Source organism: Ambystoma mexicanum, chromosome 8 (genome assembly GCF_040938575.1).
Source record: "Ambystoma mexicanum isolate Mex_15411 chromosome 8, UKY_AmexF1_1, whole genome shotgun sequence".
In the NCBI taxonomy this organism is placed as follows: domain Eukaryota; kingdom Metazoa; phylum Chordata; class Amphibia; order Caudata; family Ambystomatidae; genus Ambystoma; species Ambystoma mexicanum.
The window spans coordinates 315,714,119-315,736,585 of NC_090929.1; the positions used below are offsets into that span (position 1 = coordinate 315,714,119).

The 22,467-nt window shown below is 45.6% G+C and overlaps 2 protein-coding genes across 2 annotated transcripts in view; one reads left to right on the plus strand and one right to left on the minus strand.

Moving 5' to 3' along the window:
• The window catches only part of DPP7 (dipeptidyl peptidase 7), a 3,316,481-nt gene that overhangs the window by 2,391,193 nt on the left and 902,821 nt on the right, over window positions 1-22,467 (plus strand). The gene's annotated exons all lie outside the window — the stretch shown is intronic.
• The window catches only part of LOC138471873 (kelch-like protein 13), a 610,358-nt gene that overhangs the window by 343,429 nt on the left and 244,462 nt on the right, over window positions 1-22,467 (minus strand). Inside the window, exon 2 of the mRNA XM_069609732.1 lies at window positions 20,674-20,926. Coding sequence (XP_069465833.1) covers window positions 20,674-20,926 — 253 coding nt within the window. The remainder of the gene's footprint in view (window positions 1-20,673; window positions 20,927-22,467) is intronic.

A 22,467-nucleotide genomic window follows, 5' to 3' on the forward strand; every position in this document is an offset into this window, starting at 1 on the left:
TCCTGAGCTTAGACAGCACTTGGCTGATTCTAAGGAGATAGATCCAAAGAAGCTAGCTAAGGCTGCTGACTTTTGGGTTGCCAACAGGGCTACTCACAAGGATTCTGGGGCTACTCGGAAAAAGGATGAGGGGAAACAGCCAAAGGAAGATAACAAAGAGAATTCTAATACCTCCAATCCAAAAGAGGGCCACAAACAGCAACATAAGGGTAAACAACAAGGGAAACCGAATCAGGCTAGTACACCACATGGACCCAAACCCGATGGAGGTCAGAACAAACCCCCATTCATCAAGACATTTGGGAAATGTTATGTTTGTGGGTCAACTGACCACCATGTGAAAGGGGATCCCAGATGTAAGGGTAAACCTTCAGGGGTCCACACTGCCTCCTTAGCCTTCCCCCCAGAGGAAGAAGTACCTATGGCAAGTGGAAACTTTCACTTACTGGCTGATGAACCCATGAGAGTCTCAGCTAGTGTTTCTTTAGTGTCCCTGGGCTTGTGGGAACAACAGAATTTAGATGTCTATAATTCCATCCCAGATAATACTAAAGAGTATTATAAAGATAGTGTTCTTGTGAATGGTCAGGAAACCCCTGCCATCAGAGACACTGGAGCCAGCATAACTGTGGTGGATGAATCATTTTTCAAGGTGGAGGATGTTGCTAAGGCACCCAAACGCCTCACCAAGTTAGCTGGAGGCCCTGTGCAAATGCTTCCCCAGTTACCAGCTCTCATCCAGTGTAATGATATGACTGTCACAATACCTGTTAGTGTGCAGAGTGAAGTACATGGGATAGTCCTGTTGGGTAATGACCTGAAAACTCTTCGAGTTGTGTCAAGCACCCCCAGGCCTCCCAGTAAAAGGAAACAGGAGCTCACTAGGTCTGCAAGGGAGAGAACCTTGAGAGGCTCTCCAGAGGAGTTGATAGAGGAAGCTATCACTCCCACTCAACAAGAGTTGCTCACTGCTATTTCTAAGAATACAGAGGCAAAGGGGAAACCCAAGACCTCCAGGAAAAAGTCAGACAGCACCCCTGTGCTACCAACAAGGACATCCACAAGATTATCCAAAGTCACACCTGTGACTCCTACATTTGCTGAGGCAGAGTGTGAGGTGCAACCTTGTGTGGTTGAGCCAGTATCTGAAGAATCAGATCTGCAGGAAGATACTGTCTTAGTTGGAGATCTTGACCCTGTTGACTATCCTGAGCTGTAGTCTTTACTGGCAGAAGGTGGACCCAACAAGGCAGACTTCAGCAAAGGACAGAGAAAGTGTCCTAATCTTGAAGGTCTTCGACAACAGGCTGCTAACCAACTTGATGGGCAAGAAATTGGGAAGCACAGGTTGAGCTGGGAAGATGGAGTTCCTACAGTTAGCCCATGAGATACCTTTGGCTGGTCACTTGCGTTTCAAGAAGACCAATGAAAGGCTCTCTCTCTACTTCTACTGGTCTAAGGTGGGTTCAGAAGATGATAAATTCTGTAGGAGCTGTCACACTTGCCAAACCTCTGGCAAAAGTGGAGCCAGGAATGTGGCACCCCTGGTGCCTCTTCCCGTGGTGGGAGTTCCTTTTGAGAGGGTGTGCATTGACCTCTCCAAGTGGTAGGATTTCCTTTTGAGAGGGCGGGCATTGACATTGTCGGTCCCCTTTACCCTCCCACATCTTCAGGGAACAGGTTTATCCTGGTTGTAGTAGACCATGCTACAAGATACCCAGAAGCTATACCTATGAGAACTGTTACGGCTCAGGCTGTGGCTAAGGCTCTACTTGGTATTTTTACCAGAGTAGGGTTTCCTAAGGAAGTGATATCCGACAGGGGATCCAATTTTATGTCCCGCTACATGCAAGCCAAGTTCTCTACAGCCTACCATCCACAGACAAATGGACTGGTAGAGGGGTTTAATCGTACTATGAAGAGCATGATAGGTGCTTTAGAAGAACCCCTTAAAAGAAAGTGGAACCTTCTACTACCATGCCTTCTCTTTGCATATAGAGAAGTCCTTCAGGAGGGATTTGGTTACAGTCCCTTTGAACTTCTCTATGGCCATCCATTCAGAGGTACATTGGCCCTGATTAAGGAGGGGTTGGAGAGTGCTCCTTCCTCCAAGCCAGTCAGAGTGACTGACTATGTGATAGGACTCCGGAAGGAGAATGTCATACATGATGGCAGAAGCAAGTGATAACTTGAAAGCAGGTCAGGCTCTGGTCAAACATTGGCATGACCACAAGGCCAGCATGGTTGAGTTTACTCAAGACCAGCTTGTACTAGATATGGTGCCAGCAAAGCAGAGGGCCTTGCAGGACAAATGGATGGGACCCTTCAAGGTTGTGGGCAAACTTGGAGAGGTGAACTATTTGGTGGACTTAGGCAGACCTAAGGAGGCTGCCAGAGTCTTTCACATCAGCGGTTTAAAGGCTTATGCCTCGAGACCAGAAGTAGGAGCTTTGCTTCTAGCTTCAGCTCAAGAGGAAGAGGAGAGTGAACCTCTACCTGACTTCCTGATAGGCCAACCTTTAGATGAAAAAATAGGAGTTAATCTCTCTTCTCAGTTGACTTCTGAACAATAGGAGGAGTGCAAAGTTCTGTTAAATCACTTTGCCTCCCTGTTTTCACTATCACCAGACTTAACCCCTTGGGGCCAGCATGATATTCTCACTGGTGACTGTTTACCTGTAAAAAGCAGAGGTTACAGAATGTCAGAACATGTGAGATCCCACATCAAAAGAGAGGTCAACAAGATGCTTGACCTCAGGGTTATAGAGCCATCTATAAATCCATGGTCTAGTCCAGTTGTTCTAGTACCAAAGGCAGGATCCAAGGAGTTGAGATTCTGTCTTGACTATTACAGCTTTAAATGCAGTCACTAAGACTGATGCCCATCCTTTGCCAAGGACAGATGAACTGGTGGATAGGCTTGGTTCAGCCAAGTACCTCAGTACATTTGATCTAACCTCAGGCTATTGGCAAATAGCACTGCAGACCATGCCAAGGAGAAAACTCCATTCTCCACCCCAGGAGGCCTCTATCAATTTCAGGTTATGCCTTTTGGACTAAAGAATGCACCTGCTACATTTCAAAGGATGGTTAATCAAGTTCTAAATGGGATGGAGGATTTCTGCATCGCATACTTGGATGACATTGCAGTGTTCAGCCCTACATGGAAAGAACATATTGATCACCTGTGATATGTTTTGCAGGCTCTTGAGCAGGCCCATCTGACCATAAAGGCAAGCAAATGTCAAATTGGTCAGAGTAAAGTGGTCTACCTTGGTCATGTGGTAGGAGGAGGTGAGATAAGGCCATTGCCCAGCAAAGTAAAAGCTGTGTAAAACTGGGCCACCCCTACTACTCAAACCCAAGTGAGATATTACCTAGGTCTCACTGGGTACTACAGGAATTTCATAGAGAACTATGGGTCCGTAGCTTCTCCCTTGAATGTGATCTCCTCTCCAAAATTCCATAAAAAGGTTAAATGGAATGCGGAGTACACTCAAGCCTTTGAAAACCTGAAGAAAGCCCTTTGTCAAGCTCCAGTCCTAAGAGCTCCTGATTATCACCAACCCTTCATTGTGCAGACAGATGTCTCCAATATAGGTATAGGTGCAGTCCTTAGTCAACTGGATGAGACAGGTAGGGAGCACCCCATCTGCTTCATCAGTAGGAAACTGAAGGAACCAGAAACAAAGCGGGCAACCATAGAGCGTGAATGTTTTGCCATTGTGTGGGCTCTGAAGAGGTTTAGAACATACTTGTATGGATCTACCTTTGTGATTCCGACAGACCACCAACCCTTGAGATGGTTAATGCAAATGAAAAGGGAGAACCCAAAACTTCTAAGATGGTCAATCTGCCTGCAAGGGTTTGATTTCACCATTGAGCACAGAGCAGGATGTCACCACCAAAATGCTGATGGTCTCTCTAGGATGTTTTTAACCGACTAGAGGTAGAGATTCATCCAGGAGTGGATTAAATCCTCCTGTCCCTTAGTTTTGGGGGGGGGGGCGAGTGTTAGGGAGAATTCTCATAAATGGCTGATTTCCCTTACCTAATGAGTCCCTCAGCAGCTTTGCTGGATTTCTAGGGTTTATTTCTTTCACCTGGTAAGAGCGTGAGCCTTTTTCCTACTCTTACATGTGTTTTGCTGTGTGTGTTTTTACCATTTGTGTGTTCTTGGGCTCTGGAGCCTCACCTACTCCATGAGCATCATTTTTATGTGTGTTAGACAGCACCTTCAGTGCAGTGACACAGGGTTGTCTTTTAGGCTTACCACTGACTCCATTTTTCTGGGACTGACTACTGTCTCCCAGAAACATGTAAAGTTGCCATTAACTTTATGTAGTCTCTTTAAACCATAGACCCAGTACACCCCATCTTACAAGAAGTTTTGGAAAGGGTTAATGTTTATCCCTTTTTGTCTGTTTCTCTTGGAGCACTCTTTCACTCCCTTTTCATCAAGACTTGGCTGGTGGCAGTGGTAACTACCCTATTTTTCGTACCGTGGTTTTCTTATATAACCATGGTATTGTTTTAGGCTATTATATTAGCCTCGAACATAAACCCGCTTGACCATATATATTTTATTTTGGCTCCGGCTGGGTTTAGTCGCCAATCCTTTTTGTTAAAGTCTTTCTCGTGTTTTACTCTGCGCGCCAAACCAGGTAGGGTCCCTTTGTTCTCTGTCTTTTTGCAGGCTTCTGCACAGAAGCCCTCCTTAAGGCGCCTGAAAGACTGGGTAGGCAGGATGTGAGGGAGGGGTCTTAGGACCCCTACCATGGGTTCCCTTGGTAACCCAAGTCACACTCCTGTTTGATTGGCTAGGTGACTGTCCTTGCCAGGACAGCCACCCTGCTGTGTGATTGACAGCCAGGCTGTGTGTATTGGGGAAAACTGCATAAAAAGCAGGTCTCTGGGACTGGAAAGGCAGAGTCGCCACAAAAGAACCAACGAGGAGCTGATGGAAGAGGACCCCGACTACGACTGAACCGCCCGGTGAAGCCCTGCTGCAGGTTTGAATCTTCAGAATCCAACGACAGAGAAGATCCTCCAGGAAACTTCTTCCTTCTTCCCTCGAACTGGTGGGACCAACCAGTTCTCCCAAACTTCAACCCAGGACCCCTCCTCTGGTCGAATTCCCTGTATTGAGCTACAGTGGGCCGGATAGCCAGTAAGGTCGGACCCTGCTTGGGTTTTAAGGAGTGCACCTTTTGTTCGTTGCTTTGCTCTGCTGCTGGTTTCTTCGCTGGGTAGTGCAGGACCCTCCAGTCCTCCTACTTCTTATCAGTCCGACAGTCGCTTCAGGCATCGTGAGCCTGCAGGAACTACCAGGAACGTCCGCCTCAGCTACAGCTTCCTCTCCATTTTATGGTACTGTGCAAATCCGGTTGTTCGTTTCGTTCAACCGCGGTGAAAGTGTTTGAAATCTTTCTCCAAACCGAGGGCTTGTCATTCTCTTCTCTTTAAACTAATTTTTCTGCCAACCAACCTCCGGAATCCGTGGCACGAACTTTACCACAAACTACCCTGAACTGTGTGATCTAGAGCAAAACACTTTTGATCCATTGACTTTGGCCCTAAGCCTTTTCTACCTGATTCTATCACTGTAGTTCCTCTTGCTCATTTGTCCCGAGTACTTACCTGTTGGTGTGGTTCAATTTCTATTAACTTTGTTTTTCCCTCCCTTTTAAATTGCTGGAGTGCCATTTTGCTCCTACTTCATTTTGTAAGCTTAACTTGTCTTATTGGGAGTGGTGTGGTGGATTAAGAGTGTGATTTTTAAACTGCTTATAATAGTGTAATGTTATACAACTGAAGAGTGAAATAAATGTATATCCTTTTACTTGAACACCTTGAGTCAGTGTTTGCCTGAATCATAGTAATTTCTGTCGTTTGTGTAACTATTTGATACTGCTCACTTACTCTTGAGATAAGTCTGGCTGCTCAGCCATAGCTACCACTTTAACTGTGTAGTACAGGCTTGTACCAAAGGAGAATTTGCACTGTCACTTGTAGTCTTAATTGTGTGTGGTGTTCCCAAAGGGTACTGCATATAATTATGCCTAACAATGGATGTGTAGAAATTCTACTTGAAAAATGGCGTTAATTGATGCACCATTGTTCAAACGTACACTCGTGAACAGAAAACCAACATTTCCACAAATGTGCGTATGGACCTTTATCAAAGGAGCAGAAACCCAAGAAGAAGTGGTTGGTGCCATGTTCCCCTCCACACAAAGCACTTGAGAAGTTCGGTGGCGTTGGCTCGACGGAGGCCCTCGGGGACAGCGTGTCGACGCAGGACGCAGACGCCGAAAATTTTCCAGAGCAGCGCAGCTGTGGTGATTGCCTGTCGTGGATGTGGAATACGTCATCGGAACATCCCATCGAAAGAACGTTACCAGGTAAGAAAGTAACTTGTTCTTCTAATTTCTGCAATACTGGAACCCCTATACACTTGCCTCCTCACCGGTCAGTATTAGACCACTGTTCAATACACGACCACTACACCCAGTGTCCACCCTCCCCCATATAGTGTACCTATACATCCCTGTCTCAGTCACCCCCCTCAATGTGATGATTTGTCTTAACATGAGAGGTATCATAACATTTTGACGGAATCAACAGCCGCTTCAATCATTTTGTACTCTCAATCTAAAACGTGTGCGTCTCCTTTTGCCAAAAGACCATTGCAATGTTTACCCCCCTTTGAACTTTTGTATATTTGTATCCTCAAAGAATAACTTTAGATGGAATTGTGAATGTTAGCATGTCCACACTCAGATAGAATTAAGAATGTTAGCATGTCCACTCTTAGATAGAATTGTGAATGTTAGCATGTCCACACTCAGATAGAATTATGAATGCTAGCATGTCCACTCTTAGATGGAATTGTGAATGTTAGCATGTCCACACTCAGATAGAATTATGAATGCTAGCATGTCCACTCTTAGATGGAATTGTGAATGTTAGCATGTCCACACTCAGATAGAATTATGAATGCTAGCATGTCCACTCGTAGATGGAATTGTGAATGTTAGCATGTCCACACTCAGATAGAATTAAGAATGTTAGCATGTCCACTCTTAAATGGAATTGTGAATACTGGCCTGCGTCACATCTAGATGGAATTGTGAATGTTAGCATGTCCACACTCAGATAGAATTATGAATGTTAGCATGTCCACTCTTAGATGGATTTGTGAATACTGGCCTGCGTCACATCTAGATCGAATTGTGAATGTTAGCATGTCCACTCTTGGATAGAATTGTGAATTTTAGCATGTCCACTCTTGGATAGGATTGTGAATGTTAGCATGTCCACACTCAGATAGAATTATGAATGTTAGCATGTCCACTCTTAGATGGATTTGTGAATACTGGCCTGCGTCGCGTCTAGATGGAATTGTGAATGTTAGCATATGAAAGTTGCACTTAGAAAGCGTGCCCTATAGCCTCTACGTGAATTTAGAAATGTGCCCAATAGCCTCTCTGGTAAATTGAATTTAGAAGTGTGCCCAAGACCCTCTGTGAAAGGTGCATTTAGAAGCGTGCCAATAACCTTGCTATGAATTTAGTAGAGCTCCCAATAACCCCCCTGTGAATTTTAGAAGTGTGCCTAATAGCCTCCCTGGTAAATTGAATTTAGAAGTGTTCCCAATAGCCTCTCCGGAAAATTGAATTTAGAAGTGTGCCCAAGACCCTCTGTGAAAGGTGCATTTAGAAGCGTGCCAATAACCTCGCTATGAATTTAGTAGAGCTCCCAATAACCCCCCTGTGAATTTTAGAAGTGTGCCTAATAGCCTCCCTGGTAAATTGAATTTAGAAGTGTTCCCAATAGCCTCTCTGGAAAATTGATTTTAATAGTGCGTCCAGTAGCCTCTCTCTGGAAAAATTGAATTTAGAAAGGTGCCCAATAGCCTGGTTGTGAAAGTTGCATTTAGAAGTGTACCCAATAGCCACGCTGTGAAAGCTGCATTTAGTAGTGTTCCCAATAGCATCTGTGAAAATTGATTATAGAAGTGTATCCAATAGACACTCTGGAAAGCTGCATGTAGAAATGTGCCCAATAGCATCTCTGGAAAATTGAATTTAGAAGTGTGCCCTGTAGAGACCCTGTGAAATTGCATCTAGAAATGTACCCAATAGCCCTCTGCCCAATAGCCTCTCCGGTAAATTGAAGTTAGAACTTAGAAGTGTGCCCAATAGCCTCTCTGTGGAAAATTGCATTTAGAAGTGTAGCTCATTGAAAGAGCATAACCCATCATATCACACCACCACGCTTACTCTCTCCTTTACATCACCACTCATCTAGAACACAGAGATACTATGACACCATTCGGTATAACTGTTCTCATACCAACATTCCGCCGCTTACTCCACATCATTCTATGTAAACACTGCTGGTTTCACACCCCCAGCCAGGCGTTTTCCTCAGGCCTAATGCAGCCACCTCCGTTCCGGATAAATCCAGCCAGAACAAACACATTCTCCTGATATTTCAACCACCACACCTACCGCTAAGAAGCAGCTATTACACGAGTACCAGACGAGCTGCACACATAGCCGGTGCTCACATGCACCTTTTGACTCTCCCTACTCTCTCTACTGACCTGAACTTCGGTTCCCAAGGGCGTTCAACCTACCAGCGCCTTCAGACCATACCAATGGTATATAAGGCGCTATACAAATGCAAAATAACATAACATAACATAACAGAAGATCATGTACGATAAAACACTTTCAAGAGACCTGAAGAGACTCACAGAATTCTGTCATACCGGAGATTTGGAGATGTTCCATAATATGTGCCCAAAGTACAGGCCAAAAGGTTGCATTTTGGAATGGGCGGTATGGAGGCCAGAGCAAGACTAGCTGTACTTGCGCACAACGAGAACGTTGGGAAGGGAACAAGCGAAAAACGGAAGGAACCTTCGGGATGCTTTGTTACCTCATGGCCTTTCCAAAACGAGGCAAACATTGGGTGGCCAAGCCAATATACCAGGAAATGCAATTTGAATTTGTGAAAGATCTGACATTGACTGTGTTGGCCATGCATACTCGTGGAATTGATCCTGATTTTGTTCCTAGGACACATACAATACCACAAAACATTGCAAAAGAGCCCTGTCCACCTAAAGCGGAACTTGTTGAAAGGTTGGCTTCCAGATTTAAATAATTTGTAGCTCGCTTCATAATCTGCTCACAATAACATTTTTGATATGTTCCTCAATGTTTGGACATTGTACAGAAACAATTGAATGCTATTACACTCACTATTTCAATGCTATAAAAAGTATTTGATTATGCAGATTTAATCGTTTGTATGATTTATTAATGGATATCTTTTACCTTCCCTTCATTTATATTAATGGTCCTTTATCGGGAAGACACATGTCTGTGGTTACTATTGGTACTATATTTCAGAAGAGAATTGCCCTAGCACATCGGTGCTGCACTGCCCATTTGGGTGGCAGAAATACTGATATGCAAATGGATATTTGCCATCAGTCAAAGGTACACTGAGGCTTGGTGTCTGTCAAACCATCTGCTAGACCGAAACCACATCCACACATGCAGTGCAACCCCATAACTTCCAGAACTTTTTGTTTTACTGGTGTATTATTTTTTCTTTGAGTGGGCACCTTTTTACACACTCACAGATTATTATAGTCTTTTGATGGGTGTGATTTTTTGTGCTCTCCATAGCTCTACATAGCTCTCCATAGAGTCCATATTGTCTTTTCAAATGTATCCTCTTTTGCAACTTTTTGGCAATACGTCCCTGTTGTGGCTAGGTTGCCCTAAGAGCACCACTTTTCCCTTTCGATGGCTAACCTTGACAGAACTACAGTTCGCAAAGGGTAGAAATTATCTTTTGATTCCATGTGGTGATAGTATCCCCTTTCTCATTTTATATAAATGTAACATATAAGTTACACGGACAAACTTACCATTAAAGGCAGGTGGGAGTAATTTGTTTGACATTTCAAAGGATGTGAAAGGCCCACCAAGACTTCACTAGAGGAATCAAACTGTCCTCACATCACAAGAAATCATGCTCCCACCTTTTTGCTAAGTATATACAAGTTTAGTTTAGTTCCCTTTGAAATGTTATTATATAATGCTATTTTCGAAAGTATATATAAGGTTATTTTGCTCGCCTGTGCTTGGTTGTGCCTCTTACACAAAAGTAATGTTGTTAGTTTGAGTTTATTATTCCTGTAAGGATAGTTGTATAACTGGGTTTTGCTCATGGTGACATGCTGTTATCCTGTGCAGATAAAGTCTGCCTTGGGTTTTGCCGACATAACTTTGGGTCATTTATACAGTATAACACTGAGGGCCTCATTACGAGAATGGAGGTCATGGAAAAATGAAGGCGGAATGGTAATAGCGGCATTATTAACGGGTCCGGGGCATTCCGACCCGACAACCCACCAATACCGTCACTGCCAGTACCGTGACCCCTCATACCGACATGGGCGTGTACAGGCGCCCCTTCAGAGAGCAAATACCGGCATGCCGGTAATAGAAGGACATCGCAACCCACGTGGACATGCAAATACCGGCATCCCGAAGGTGGTAATCAGGGGCTGTACGATGCCGGCCATACAGGCATCGCGGACCACCCGCAACCAGCAATCAGCAATCAGGCCAACTGCCACAGGTGCACACAATCACCACTGGTGGAGTCAATGGAGGCTGGCCCATTATAAAATGAGTATACCCACACACCACACCCCTTCCTTCACCAAAATGCTACCACTAGCTGTTGCAATCATGGCGCTGGAGGACATGCCTATACTGCTACAAGTACAGCAAGAACAGCAACTCCAACAACAACTACAGCAGCAACAACAGGCAGCACAGAGGAGATGCAGGAGGAGAAGGAGGGCGAGACAGGGCCAGCAATTACCACCAGCACAGCCAGCAGCGGCTCGTAGGCAGCCATCAATCCCTCGCATCAGACCCAGGCCATTCAACCTAACCCCTGAGCAGATCCACACCCTGTACCTGTTGGACTGAGACACCATCACCACCATAGTGGACATGATACACAACGACATTGCCAGCCTCATGGAAATACGCACTGCCATCCCTCCGCTACTAAAGGTGGTGTCTGTGCTCCACTTCCTGGCCACAGGCACGTATCAACACACAGTGAGGCAGCTGCATGGCATTTCACAACCACTATTTTCACGATTGCTGAACCAAGTGCTGGATGCCCTCCTGAAGCACGCAAGCACCCACATATCCCTACCACGGACTGCCCAGGAGACAGCCGACACCAGAGTAGGCTTCCATGCACTGGCAGGCATGCCCAATTGTGTTGGTGCCCTGGACTGCACCCATGTGGAATTGGTAGTTCCCCATGCCATAGAGAAGTTGTACCGCAATCGCAAGCAATACCATTCCATCAATGTGCAAATGGTATGTGACTCCAGCAAGATCATCACACATTGCTGCGCCTGATTTCCTGGATCAACACATGATGCCATGGTGCTGTGTAACTCCACGCTACCCCGTCACATGGAGCGACATGCTGGACCACGTGCCTGGCTGCTTGGTGAGTTGCCTGAGAGGGCCATGGCAGTGCAATGGGCTACTGATGTGTAGGGATGCATACTCCACCTGGGTGGGAAAGGGGGTGGGGGATGCATACTCCACCTGGGTGGGAAAGGGGGGGATGCATACTCCAGCTGGGTAGGAAAGGGGGGGATGCATACTCCACCTGGCTGGCAATTGACGGTGATTGGAGAATGCATGCAGAGCTAGACACTCCTGACCTGAATCTCCTAAACCCAAAATGACACATCACTGGCAAACATTTTACCAATTATGCATATCGATGACAACAAGTAAGAGGCACAACCAGGCCACCATGGGTATGTCAAGCAATGCATGACTGAACAGGATTGCAACTGTGCCAATGTGGCTAGTGTGACCATGCACAGTGTATAATACACATCATAAATGAGAGGCTAAACATGGTCGTACAACCACAGTACATCCGCCTCAGCATGCATTATTTCACCCTTCATTATCTATTGAACGCCATCCAGACTACCACACCTCATAGCAGTATTGTATGCATCTAGTTAACATTCTTGCATACATAGAGGGACATGTGCATGTCCACTCCAAATAGCTGCGGCCATGACTGTGCTTCCTGAAGGTGGCAGCTCAGAGTGACACACACCTATTTGTATTCGCTTGCAGGTGATGGAGGATATCCCTTGAGGCCGTAGCTACTTACCCCTGTGCGGAACCCGCAGAACAGCCATGAAGAGGAGTACAATCGTGTTCACACCCTGTTAGGCAGAATCCTGTGCAGTGCCCTTAGGGACCACTGCACACAATTAAGACTACAGGTGGCAATACAAGTTTACCTTTGGTACAAGCCTGTACTACTGAGTTATAGTGGTAGCAGTAGCAGAGCAGCCAGGCTTATCTCAAGAGTATATGAGCAGTAGCAGAGTTTACACAAATGAACCACAATTACTGTGACTCAAGCAAACACTGACACAAGGTTTCAGGTAAAAAATATAAGTACATTTATTTTTAAACCATCAGTTATAAACACAACACCTCTATTAAACTTTAAACAAAACCACACGTTAAATATACTACAACTAACCAATTCACTTTGTACAGTATGTCTCAAGGTAAGTACCCTGTGTTTGAATGAACCAGTGTTATGAACAAAACACGATACCGCGGATACGGTTACGATCACTTTTTGTTCGTTCTACTCAATAAACGCGTATCCGTGACATGAAATGCTACCGGTGCAAAAGCACACTTAGCACCTGAGATACCCAGAGGGAGTTGGAGGCAAAAATCACAGGCAATATTTAGGTTAGGCAGACAGTATTGAGAAACACTCAGAAACAGGAGTTCAAAAGTCAAAAGGGTCGGAGCCAGGTTTAAGTGACACCGGAGACCTGTGCCGAAGATCACACCGTTAGACAGTTCACGATTCAGCGTAGCCCAAAAGTACTTGGATATTGTCAATGTTCGGAAGCAAACGTTATAAGAAGGAGGGAAGACAAGGATGAGCCTTGAGGATGAAGAAAAGGGATTCACCCAGTTTCCTCGAGTAGAGCACCTTATTCCTTATAAGTACCTTATTCCAACGATGCAGCTGGTGCCCTGGCAGTTGTTCCTGTTGTTTCCTGCAGACCCATGATTCCTGGAGCTTCGTTGTGAAGGAGGACGTCTGAAGGGGTCTGCACCACACAGGGATGAAGCTGGCAGCAGCGACAACGAAAAAGGTGTGCTCCTTAAGAACAGGAGAGGCTCAGCAGGTGGCTATACGGACCACTACAGTAGTGTGCAGCGATTTCGACCACGGCGGAGACCTCTGGCTAAAGAAGATGAGTTGGTTATCCCCACCAGGCTCAAGGGAAGAAGACTCCGGACTAGTCGTTGAAGGGAAGATAGCTCAGGACTGCAGTAGGGCTTCACCGGGACGGGGTAGTTGCAGCAGCCGTCATTCTCTCCGCTTCTCTTCGGTTCCTTGTAGTTCCAGAGGTGACTCTGACTTCTAGCCCAAGAGACCTGCCTTTTATGTGCAAAATCCCCATTCACACAGCCTGGCTGTCAATCACGCAGCAGGGGGGTTGTCCAGCCGGGACAACCACCTCAGCCAATCATGGCAAAGTGCGACTTGGGTTTCCTAGGATACCCTGTGCAGGGGGTGACTACACCCCTTCCCCACATTCAGTCTACCTAGACACCCAGGCGCCAAGAGGAGGGCTTCTCTGCAGAAGCCCACCAAAAGACGGTGAACAAAGAAGGCGAACCTAGTTTGCCACGCAAAGTAAAACACAAGAAGGACTTTAACAAAAAGCAATGGCGAATAAACCCAACCGGAACCAAAAGAAAGACGATTTGGTCAAGCGGGTTTATGCTCGAGGCTAATATAATAGCCAAGAACAGTACCACGTTTATCTAATATAATTGCGGTGGAAAAGTTAGGGTAGATACCACTGCCACCAGCCAAATCTAAATGTTAAAAGAGCGAAACAATGCTCAGGGAGGTACAGACAGAAAAGGGGTACAGATTAGCCCTTTCCAGTACTCCGTGTAAGATGGGGTGTACTGGGTCTGTGGAAAAAATGACTATGTAAAGAAATGGCAACTTTACCTTTCTCTGGGGGACAGTAGTCAGCCCCAGCGAAATGGAGTCAGAGGGAAGTCTTAAAGACAACCCTGTGTTACTACACTAAAGGTGCTGTGTAACCTGTACAAGAACAGGGGCACCTGGAGTGGTGTGATCCAGTGCCCAAGATCACACAGTGAGTAAAAACACATAGGCCAAAACACATGTAAGATTGGAAATAGGATGTACACTCTTACCAGGTGGAAAAAATAAACTCCATAAATACAGCAAAGCTGCTGGGGGACTCACTAGGTGAGGGAAATTAGCCCTATAAGGAGAATTCTCCCTAACACACCCGTACCCGTGTTGCGATTGAGCAGACCTTTGGCCTGTTGAAGGCGCGTTTCCGCTGCCTAAGCAGGTCTGGTGGGGCACTCCTTTATAGGCCTGAGAAGGTGGCAAAGATCACCATGGCCTGTGTCATGCTGCACAACATGTGCGTCCGGAGAAATGTACCACTGCCATCTGACATTGACATGCATGCAGCGGGTGAGGATGATGAGGATGGAGACGGAGGTGAAGTAGCCCCCCTGCCAGTACGTGATGCACGGGATGGCCATGCAGTACGCCAAGCACTGATTCACGAATACTTCTGAACCACAGGGACTATGATAGACATGTGTCAGTGACACACTGGGTCCATGTGGACATGCACACAGGGATTGTTGGGAGTTGGCCACTGAACACCGTCACACATTAAATGGATACACATGAAATGAACAAGGTCCAGCCATTGAATGTTTTTTCTCACAACGGGTGTATTAGTTCAAACAGCAAAAATGTGACCACCCCCTCCAACCCACAGTGAACTCCCAAACCGACCCAACAAACTCCAAACCCCCCCAATAAACTCCACAAAATGCTCCCCTTCACACCCAACCATGTGTCCCACTCCCTTTGTCCGCCTACACTACTTGCGGGACATTTTGCTGTCCGGGGGCGGCATTTCGGTGTGTCGTGCACTCCTTCGGGTCTGGCGCACAGGGCTGGTGGGGACTGAGAAAGCAGGTGTGGTGGCTGATGATGAGTCGGTGGCAGGTTCCACGCCTGCTGCAAGGCGTGGCCGCTGCATGTGGAGCAGGATTGAAGTAAGTACTTGTGTTACTGCCCCCAGACAGTCCCTCATCAGCACAGCCGTCGCATTCACAGCGGCTGTGTTTGCTGCAATGGCCGCTGTGGTCCCCGCAATGGCACTGGCGATTCCCCGCCTGGTGTCCTCTCCATCTGCAATGTACTGCCGCAGGAGCTCCAACATGGCCTCCTGTCGGGCCTCCACCCTCAACATTCTGACTCGAGGGTGTTGGTGGGAGCTGGAGTGATGGGTGGTGCACTCACAGGGCCTGCATTTTGGGTGCTGTCCTCCTCGAAGGGGCTCAGGTCAGAGTCATGGAGGCAGGGATCAGCACTGCTGTAGGTGGGTGAGGGCTCGATATGGGGCGCGGGTGGATACGAGGCTTGGGCTGGGTGGACATGTCACTTCTGTGACTCCCTCCTGGTCCACATTGCTATCCATGTCATCCTCAGTGGTGGCCGGTGCTTGTATGGACTCCCCTTCAACTGGTGTGGGTGTGGGCTGCTGGGTCTCAAGTGTGTCAGGCACACTGGCAGCAGGTGTTGTTGGCTGCGTCTCGGCTCGGTCAGGCACACTGGCTGTGGGTGTGGCCTGCTTGGCTACCACGGAGGTGGTGGTGGTGGTAGCCCTTTTCTTTGGGTGGGATGTGGATGCCCTCGTGGTGTTGTCTTGCCTGGCATCTTCCTCATCGGTGCCTGGGGGGTAGAAGAGATCCAGAGCATCAGTGATGGTGTTACATGCCAGAAGCATACAATGGTGCTGTTCATTATTCATTTAATCATGCATTCATGTCTTACAGGTGTGTCACACGGTATTCTGAGGGGGCATTTTGGCATTCACTCCATGGCAGGTGGCATGTCGTTGATTTGGGGATTGTGTGATGTGTTACATGGGCATGGTCCAGGTGTGTTGGCAGTGTGTTTGTAATGGGATTTGCACTCAGCATGCATTTCTGTCTGGCAGGGTTTGGCCCGCCATCTGGACTTGGATATGTTAATGTGGGTGTTGGGACATGCATTGCCTTGCCTAGATTCTCTTCCACATCACTTGTGCTACGTCATGGTTTCCCCTATAGGGATCTGCAGGGTCACTCACCTCCTTCTGGGGATGATGCTGCACCCGTCTCCATCTCCCCGAATCCCTCGATGGACTCTGGATCTATGAAGCTGCTTGCGGTCTCCTTCTCCTCCCAGGGTATCATTTTGGCAGGAGAGTGGGGACCCCCGCTTGTGGCCATGGCCTGCCTCCTGTTGCTTGCCATGATGTTGCGGACCCTCAAGCGGAGGTCATCCCACCTCTTCCTGCAGTCCTTGACACTACGTGGGGTGGTTCCTACGGCCGACACCTTGCGGGCTACCTCCTGCCAGATGTCCTTCTTCTTCTGCTGCACCTCACGCTTCATGTCATGGGATTTCATGAGGTCTGCATGTGCAGCAAGTGTGTCCGCTAACATATTTAATTCAGCATCGGAGAAACGCTGTTTCCACAGCCAGGGGGTGGTCTTCCGGGTAGCCTTAGACATTCTCAAAGTATTGGCACAAAGCTCTCCAGGAATCAACTGGTGGTTTGGGAGGATTGCAATGGATTGTGTTTTTAAAGATGGCCACCGGCCCATTTCCCGTTCCGACGCGATGATGTTATTTCCGGGTCCGGTTTTACGAGCCCGGTATTAGCATGTTGGTATTACCGGTTCGGTATTTAGGGTGGCGGTATCGGCGGGTCCCGTGAGGGTGCTATCGGGGGGTTGGAGGGCCTTTTGCGGCATGCCGGTATGGCCATTACCGGCATGGGGGTTTGCACGTGCTCGCGCACTAGTAATCATCCGCTATTAGCGGCGTCATACAAGCACGGACCAGCTCGTTCCGCCATGCCGGTAATGACCCCGTTTTTACTGCGCTACTCGTAATGAGGCCCTGAGTTTTGCTTTGTATGGTCTGTTTTAGACAGACACAAAAAGAGTCTCAGGTTACACCTGCCTTTCAGTTGCTTATAGTATCGGTTTTACTTACCTTGAGTGTAACTGTGTTATACTATACTAAGTTGGAATAATTGCTTCTCCTAGTCTGTTAACCGAAAAGCAACTGTAATTGAATATTACACCCCAAGGTCCAAGTCCCCTAAAATGACTGTTATCCAGATTAAAAGTTATAGGTTTATACTGTGCCTAATATATGAGTATCACTAGATCAGAAAAATGTATTGTCCAGCTCATTACACTATGTGATTTGAGCGTCACTGTACAACAATTAGGGTCTACTATCCATGGTATTACTGAAATGATATGATAGGGGCAGGGGGGCTGTTCCAGAGGGACTCCCCAGCCGGAGAAAGATCTTCAACCAACTTGTTGCTTGGAGAAGCGACTGACCCTGAGGGAGTTGTGGATGGAGGAGCGAAGAGCTCGAGTAAGAAGATAAAAAACTGTCCTAACAGCTTCCCTGTAGCAGATGCAATTAGTCGTTACAATAAGATATCTAGTTTATATATGTACGAGGTGGCGGTGTGTCCCGTCGACAATAAGTGTGATGAAAGGGTAATTGAAAGGGGTAAAAAGCATGTCCTCGCAGACATAAAATCAATCCCATGGATCCAAATGGCTACCTGGAGCAAGACTTTGCATCCCTTGACGGTTTGGACCGGCACAACCGATACCTTTGACACACGGATATCCCAAAAAGATATTCGATGTTGGCTGGGTTAGCCTCCGCTCCCCAACTATTTTCACCTTTTGAAAACTGATCTGCCGCCAAGGGCACATCCTACTAAAAGAGTGGGAACCAATTCTTCATCGCCTCACCCCCCTTCCTGACTTGCTATGGCCTTCCCAAGAAGAACCACTTTATGCTTCACCTGCACAATTGTGCGCTTTCATGCACTACTGCAATGTTGAACGCAAGGCTACCCACTTCTCAGGGCCGCACAAGAAAGTTACGGAACACTCTGAAAAATTGTCTAATGCTCCTCCTTACTTATCCTATGCACTCTCACAGCCGATTGGCACAAGGCCTAGTCGGAGCATGAATTCAACATATTTGGTATGGGCACGCAATGTCAGCTGTCTCGCTTGAAGGTAGAGAGAGGGCGGCCTCAGGTGTGATAGATAGTCTGAACGGACATGTGTGAATTATAGTAGGCGGCGTGCAATTGAAGGCTGTCCCCTGTTACGCTCGCAACAGAATGAATTAACCCTCTAGGGAAAGAACCCAAGAGATAGCTTGCAGGGATTACAAGATTTAATTGTACCAAATTCAAAAAATATCAGCAAAGGTGTCTGCTGGTCGAGAACCTTCAGACTCCAGAAGAATACTGTTGCCTTTTGAGAGGCCACAGCGCCAGAAATGACATCACATATAGGCTCATAACCCACACTAGTGATCGGTAAGACAGTATACATGATCATGCTCCATTGGTGGATGCCAGCCTACAATTTGTTTATCAGGCGTATTTCGAATTCCACGTGGGTCAGGTGGGCTCATCTCTCCATGGAGTGATGGTCAGGTCCTGGGCTGATGCTTGTGGGAATGGAAGAAATGAATCAAGTCACACTGACGCATCTTGTCCGGTCTGTCCTCTTTACAACATTCGAAACCTGCCCGTCTCTGGCTTCTATCACTGAAAACAAGCTGCTATTGTTATTTGGCCTTGAGCGGAAATCGGCAACCACTAGGCTAGAAGGACACAAGGTGTTGTTTCCCCACCAAAATGGTTACATTTACTATCTGTAAAGTGGACATTGTAAAATTTAGTTTCAATTTGTGCAATCTGTTGTTCGGAGCAGTTTCTCAGCATGACACAGAGAGAATGGAACTTCCTAACATTATGTAAGTTCAACTATACATATTTTTGTGATTAAAAACGGCATGTGTGCTGTACGCATATTGAATTCAGTGACGCGAAAATGTGCGATTTGACAAAAATAATGGACACAATACGTTGTTATGTTGAATTATATTTATGCCGCGCAATTAAAAAAAAACGATTGCGTAACTCGTGGTTTGTTTATAAGTCTAGTAATAGTTATTTGTATATAGTTTAAAGAGGAATGTATAGAGGTTTGATTTTTTTGGGCAGTATTGATTACTGGCCTTGTTATGGGTTGTTAGCTGGAGCATATTGTGACGATTATTTATCGACAAACGCAACCACAACCTGCATGCAGGCTAGTGATATCTAAACCACTTTCACCCGTGGAATATCCAGGTGTGCTGTCAACGTTGTATTATTGTGCACCATAAAGTAGGTGTGGGGTGGAAGTGCCGGGGGCTGACCGTTTTCCGAGGGAACTTGTTTCTTTTTTCAATCAATAATCGTCCCAGTTCCGTTATAATGCCATCTGTCAGTGGTTCTCAGTATCCATCTGGTTCTCCATCCCATTGGAAGCTATACCTACTTCACAGCGCTAACCTTTCATGCACGTCATGGTCTCAAAAACTCCCCCATGTTGTCACGTGTGTGTTCATTATGTTTGGTCTGTGTTTATGATTGGGTTTCATCCGGTGTAGAATTATATGGTAAATGGTTATGTTCGATTAAAGAACAGCAACTAAAATATATTTTTATTCTCTTAGCTACACAGATATATTCTACTGTTGTGCAAATGCCATAGTTTCCAGCTACCGTTGGATGGATTCTTCAATCAACAATGGCAGATAAGCATAAACGGTGCTTATTGCATAAATGTTATGTGGGACAATCTCCCCTTTGACAGTACCAGCAACAAGGAGCAACCTGTCATCGTTTCTGATGTAGCAAGATGCTGATGCGAAAGCGTTGCGATTGAAAGTGCATCGATTCCATATCTTCTCACGAAAGGAACACCATGTGCGTCATTAGAAAGTTTTGCTGGTTTAACATAAGGACACACAACAATTGGAGTACTGGGATTAATCGATTGTTGATCGCAATCAGCGTATCATGAGAAAGTTACAAAGAACATTCGAATCATGCAATGTTCTCTAGCTATAGATTGTATGGCAAAAATATATAGTTCTTTTCGTGGACTTAATATAGTTTTGGGAGCTTTCTTTGACAAATAAAAGCACTTGCTATACTGCAGACTCTGATTTGGGATGCGCTGTGAGAGGATGTGTGTGTTTATATTCCTGGTTCTGCGTTAACTGGCGGTATGGCATGGGTGATGACTGGGCGCTTGGCTACGCTGGCCACTAACATCATGAAAATAGGTGGAGCATATCGTTTGGAATAGTCACTTCAGTGCTTTTCTATTTAAATGGGGACAAATATGTTCAATGTAAGAGTTTACATAGAGTTTTATCTTTGAGCATCGTGAATAGTTGATGACCTGCCTCCATCATAAATGAGTCTACAATATATGTTTACATTTGCTTTTAAGAACAGAACACCTTTCTTAGCTTGTCTTCTATTAGTTTGCATTGTACATTACTGCACTTTACTGTCAAACATGTTCTTTTCACCTGAGATATACAGAATTCCCTTGTGTGTTGTTCCTGCATGGTCAGCAACAGCCACGGGAAATGGGGCTGTGAACTCCCATTTGTTCTCAGCAGGCTGGTATTCTTCCACTGTGGGAGTGAGGTTTCCAAGCAGGGTTCCTCCACCCACAACTATAATCTGTTCAGAAATGACATCAGTGTGAAAACGTGTTCGTCTTTCCAGCATTCCAGCAACCTGCAGCCATAAACCATTTCTTGCGTCAAATCGAAACACCTAAATGGATAAGAAAAATAGTATTACTTTTTACAGAGCTCTCAGGATTACGGTCCTTTCATCAATAGTGGTAGTCATTCACCTTGAACACCATTTAGAAACAATCCCGCCCGAGACAAAGAAGTTACTACAACATTATACACATGTATTTAAAAACACTCTGTCTACCAATTAGGAACTAAAAAAACGCAAAAAAAAGATTCTCACTGTAATAATTGAAAAGTATTTATTGTTTGACAAAAACATTGTCTCAGTACAGAAAATAAACCATATAAAACATTTTACATCCAGTAAGCCAAAGGTAACACACACATATATATATATATACATTTGCCAGTGTGTACACAGAAGCAGTTACAAGTCGCACTCCCACACTTTTGCAGCCCATAGTTCATGAGAGATCACCAGAGTCCACGAAATAAGGTTTTCAAATTCCATTTTTATTCAAAAATATAAATATTCAAAAACATTTGTACAGCTACACAGAAAATTGTCAGGGTGAGGCGGCAGCAAAAATGACACGTTTCACAACAACTCGTTGCTTGGTCACATGATTTTACCCCTCCGTGCCCACCCATTGAGTAGTGTCCATGTTTCAAACTACAAACAGAAAAGAGGGTCTACCTAGTTCCATAGCGTTCACTGTTCTATGTCTATTACTCTGTAGGGCTGGCAGTCCCTAGAGCAATCTGTATGATTATATATAGAAGTGCCCCACCATTGCATGTCAAGTGGTGTGGCCATCTTTGGGAGTTCTAGTAAGTGTGCGTTTTAATTTTAGGTTGCTATAATGACAAGCCAACGATATAAGCATATACGTGTGTAATAGACCCTATTATTTCTATGGCTAGCAATTGCAATATATTGCACTAAGATTACTGTACCGGGTACTATATAATAGGTATTGTCCAAAGGGACATTACCCTGCTTGTAAATATTCTAGGTGTTTATTACACTACGTGCACGGTATATAGAGTCAATCCGATGTAGTGCAGTAAACCTATCTTGACCTGTTCTCTTGTGGTTTCTTTGAGCACATTTTCAAACAGCCTTATATTTCTAATAATATGACCCTAATCTTGTGCATTAAAAGGTCAATGCCATATCAGCGTATGTAGTCAGCACTAATGCCACAACCTTACCATCACTGAAGCCCTGTATGACTTTGTGAGTTATATTGTGTACTATGTGTATATAGTGCACCTTGTCAGACTAAAATAGCTGAAACTTACAGAGCTATTGATAAGACCTTTGCCTTAGATTAGATCGGCAACTAACTCTAAAGTGCTTAGTGCTCAAAAGCATAAGGTACAGGCTCCATAAAATATGTGAGATCCCGATATTTAAAGATGATATGGAGAGTGACACGGAATGACCAGTGCAGACCAGTTTTGTCTAAGTAGATGAAATGTGTCTTAAGTGTCTGATCTGTATACGTTTCATATATTCGCAGAATGTGACTCGCTGTGTGCTTGTAATAGCAATTAGCATCATAGTGATGACTAGGTCTGTGTCAATTGTAAAAAGCTAGACCAATCCTC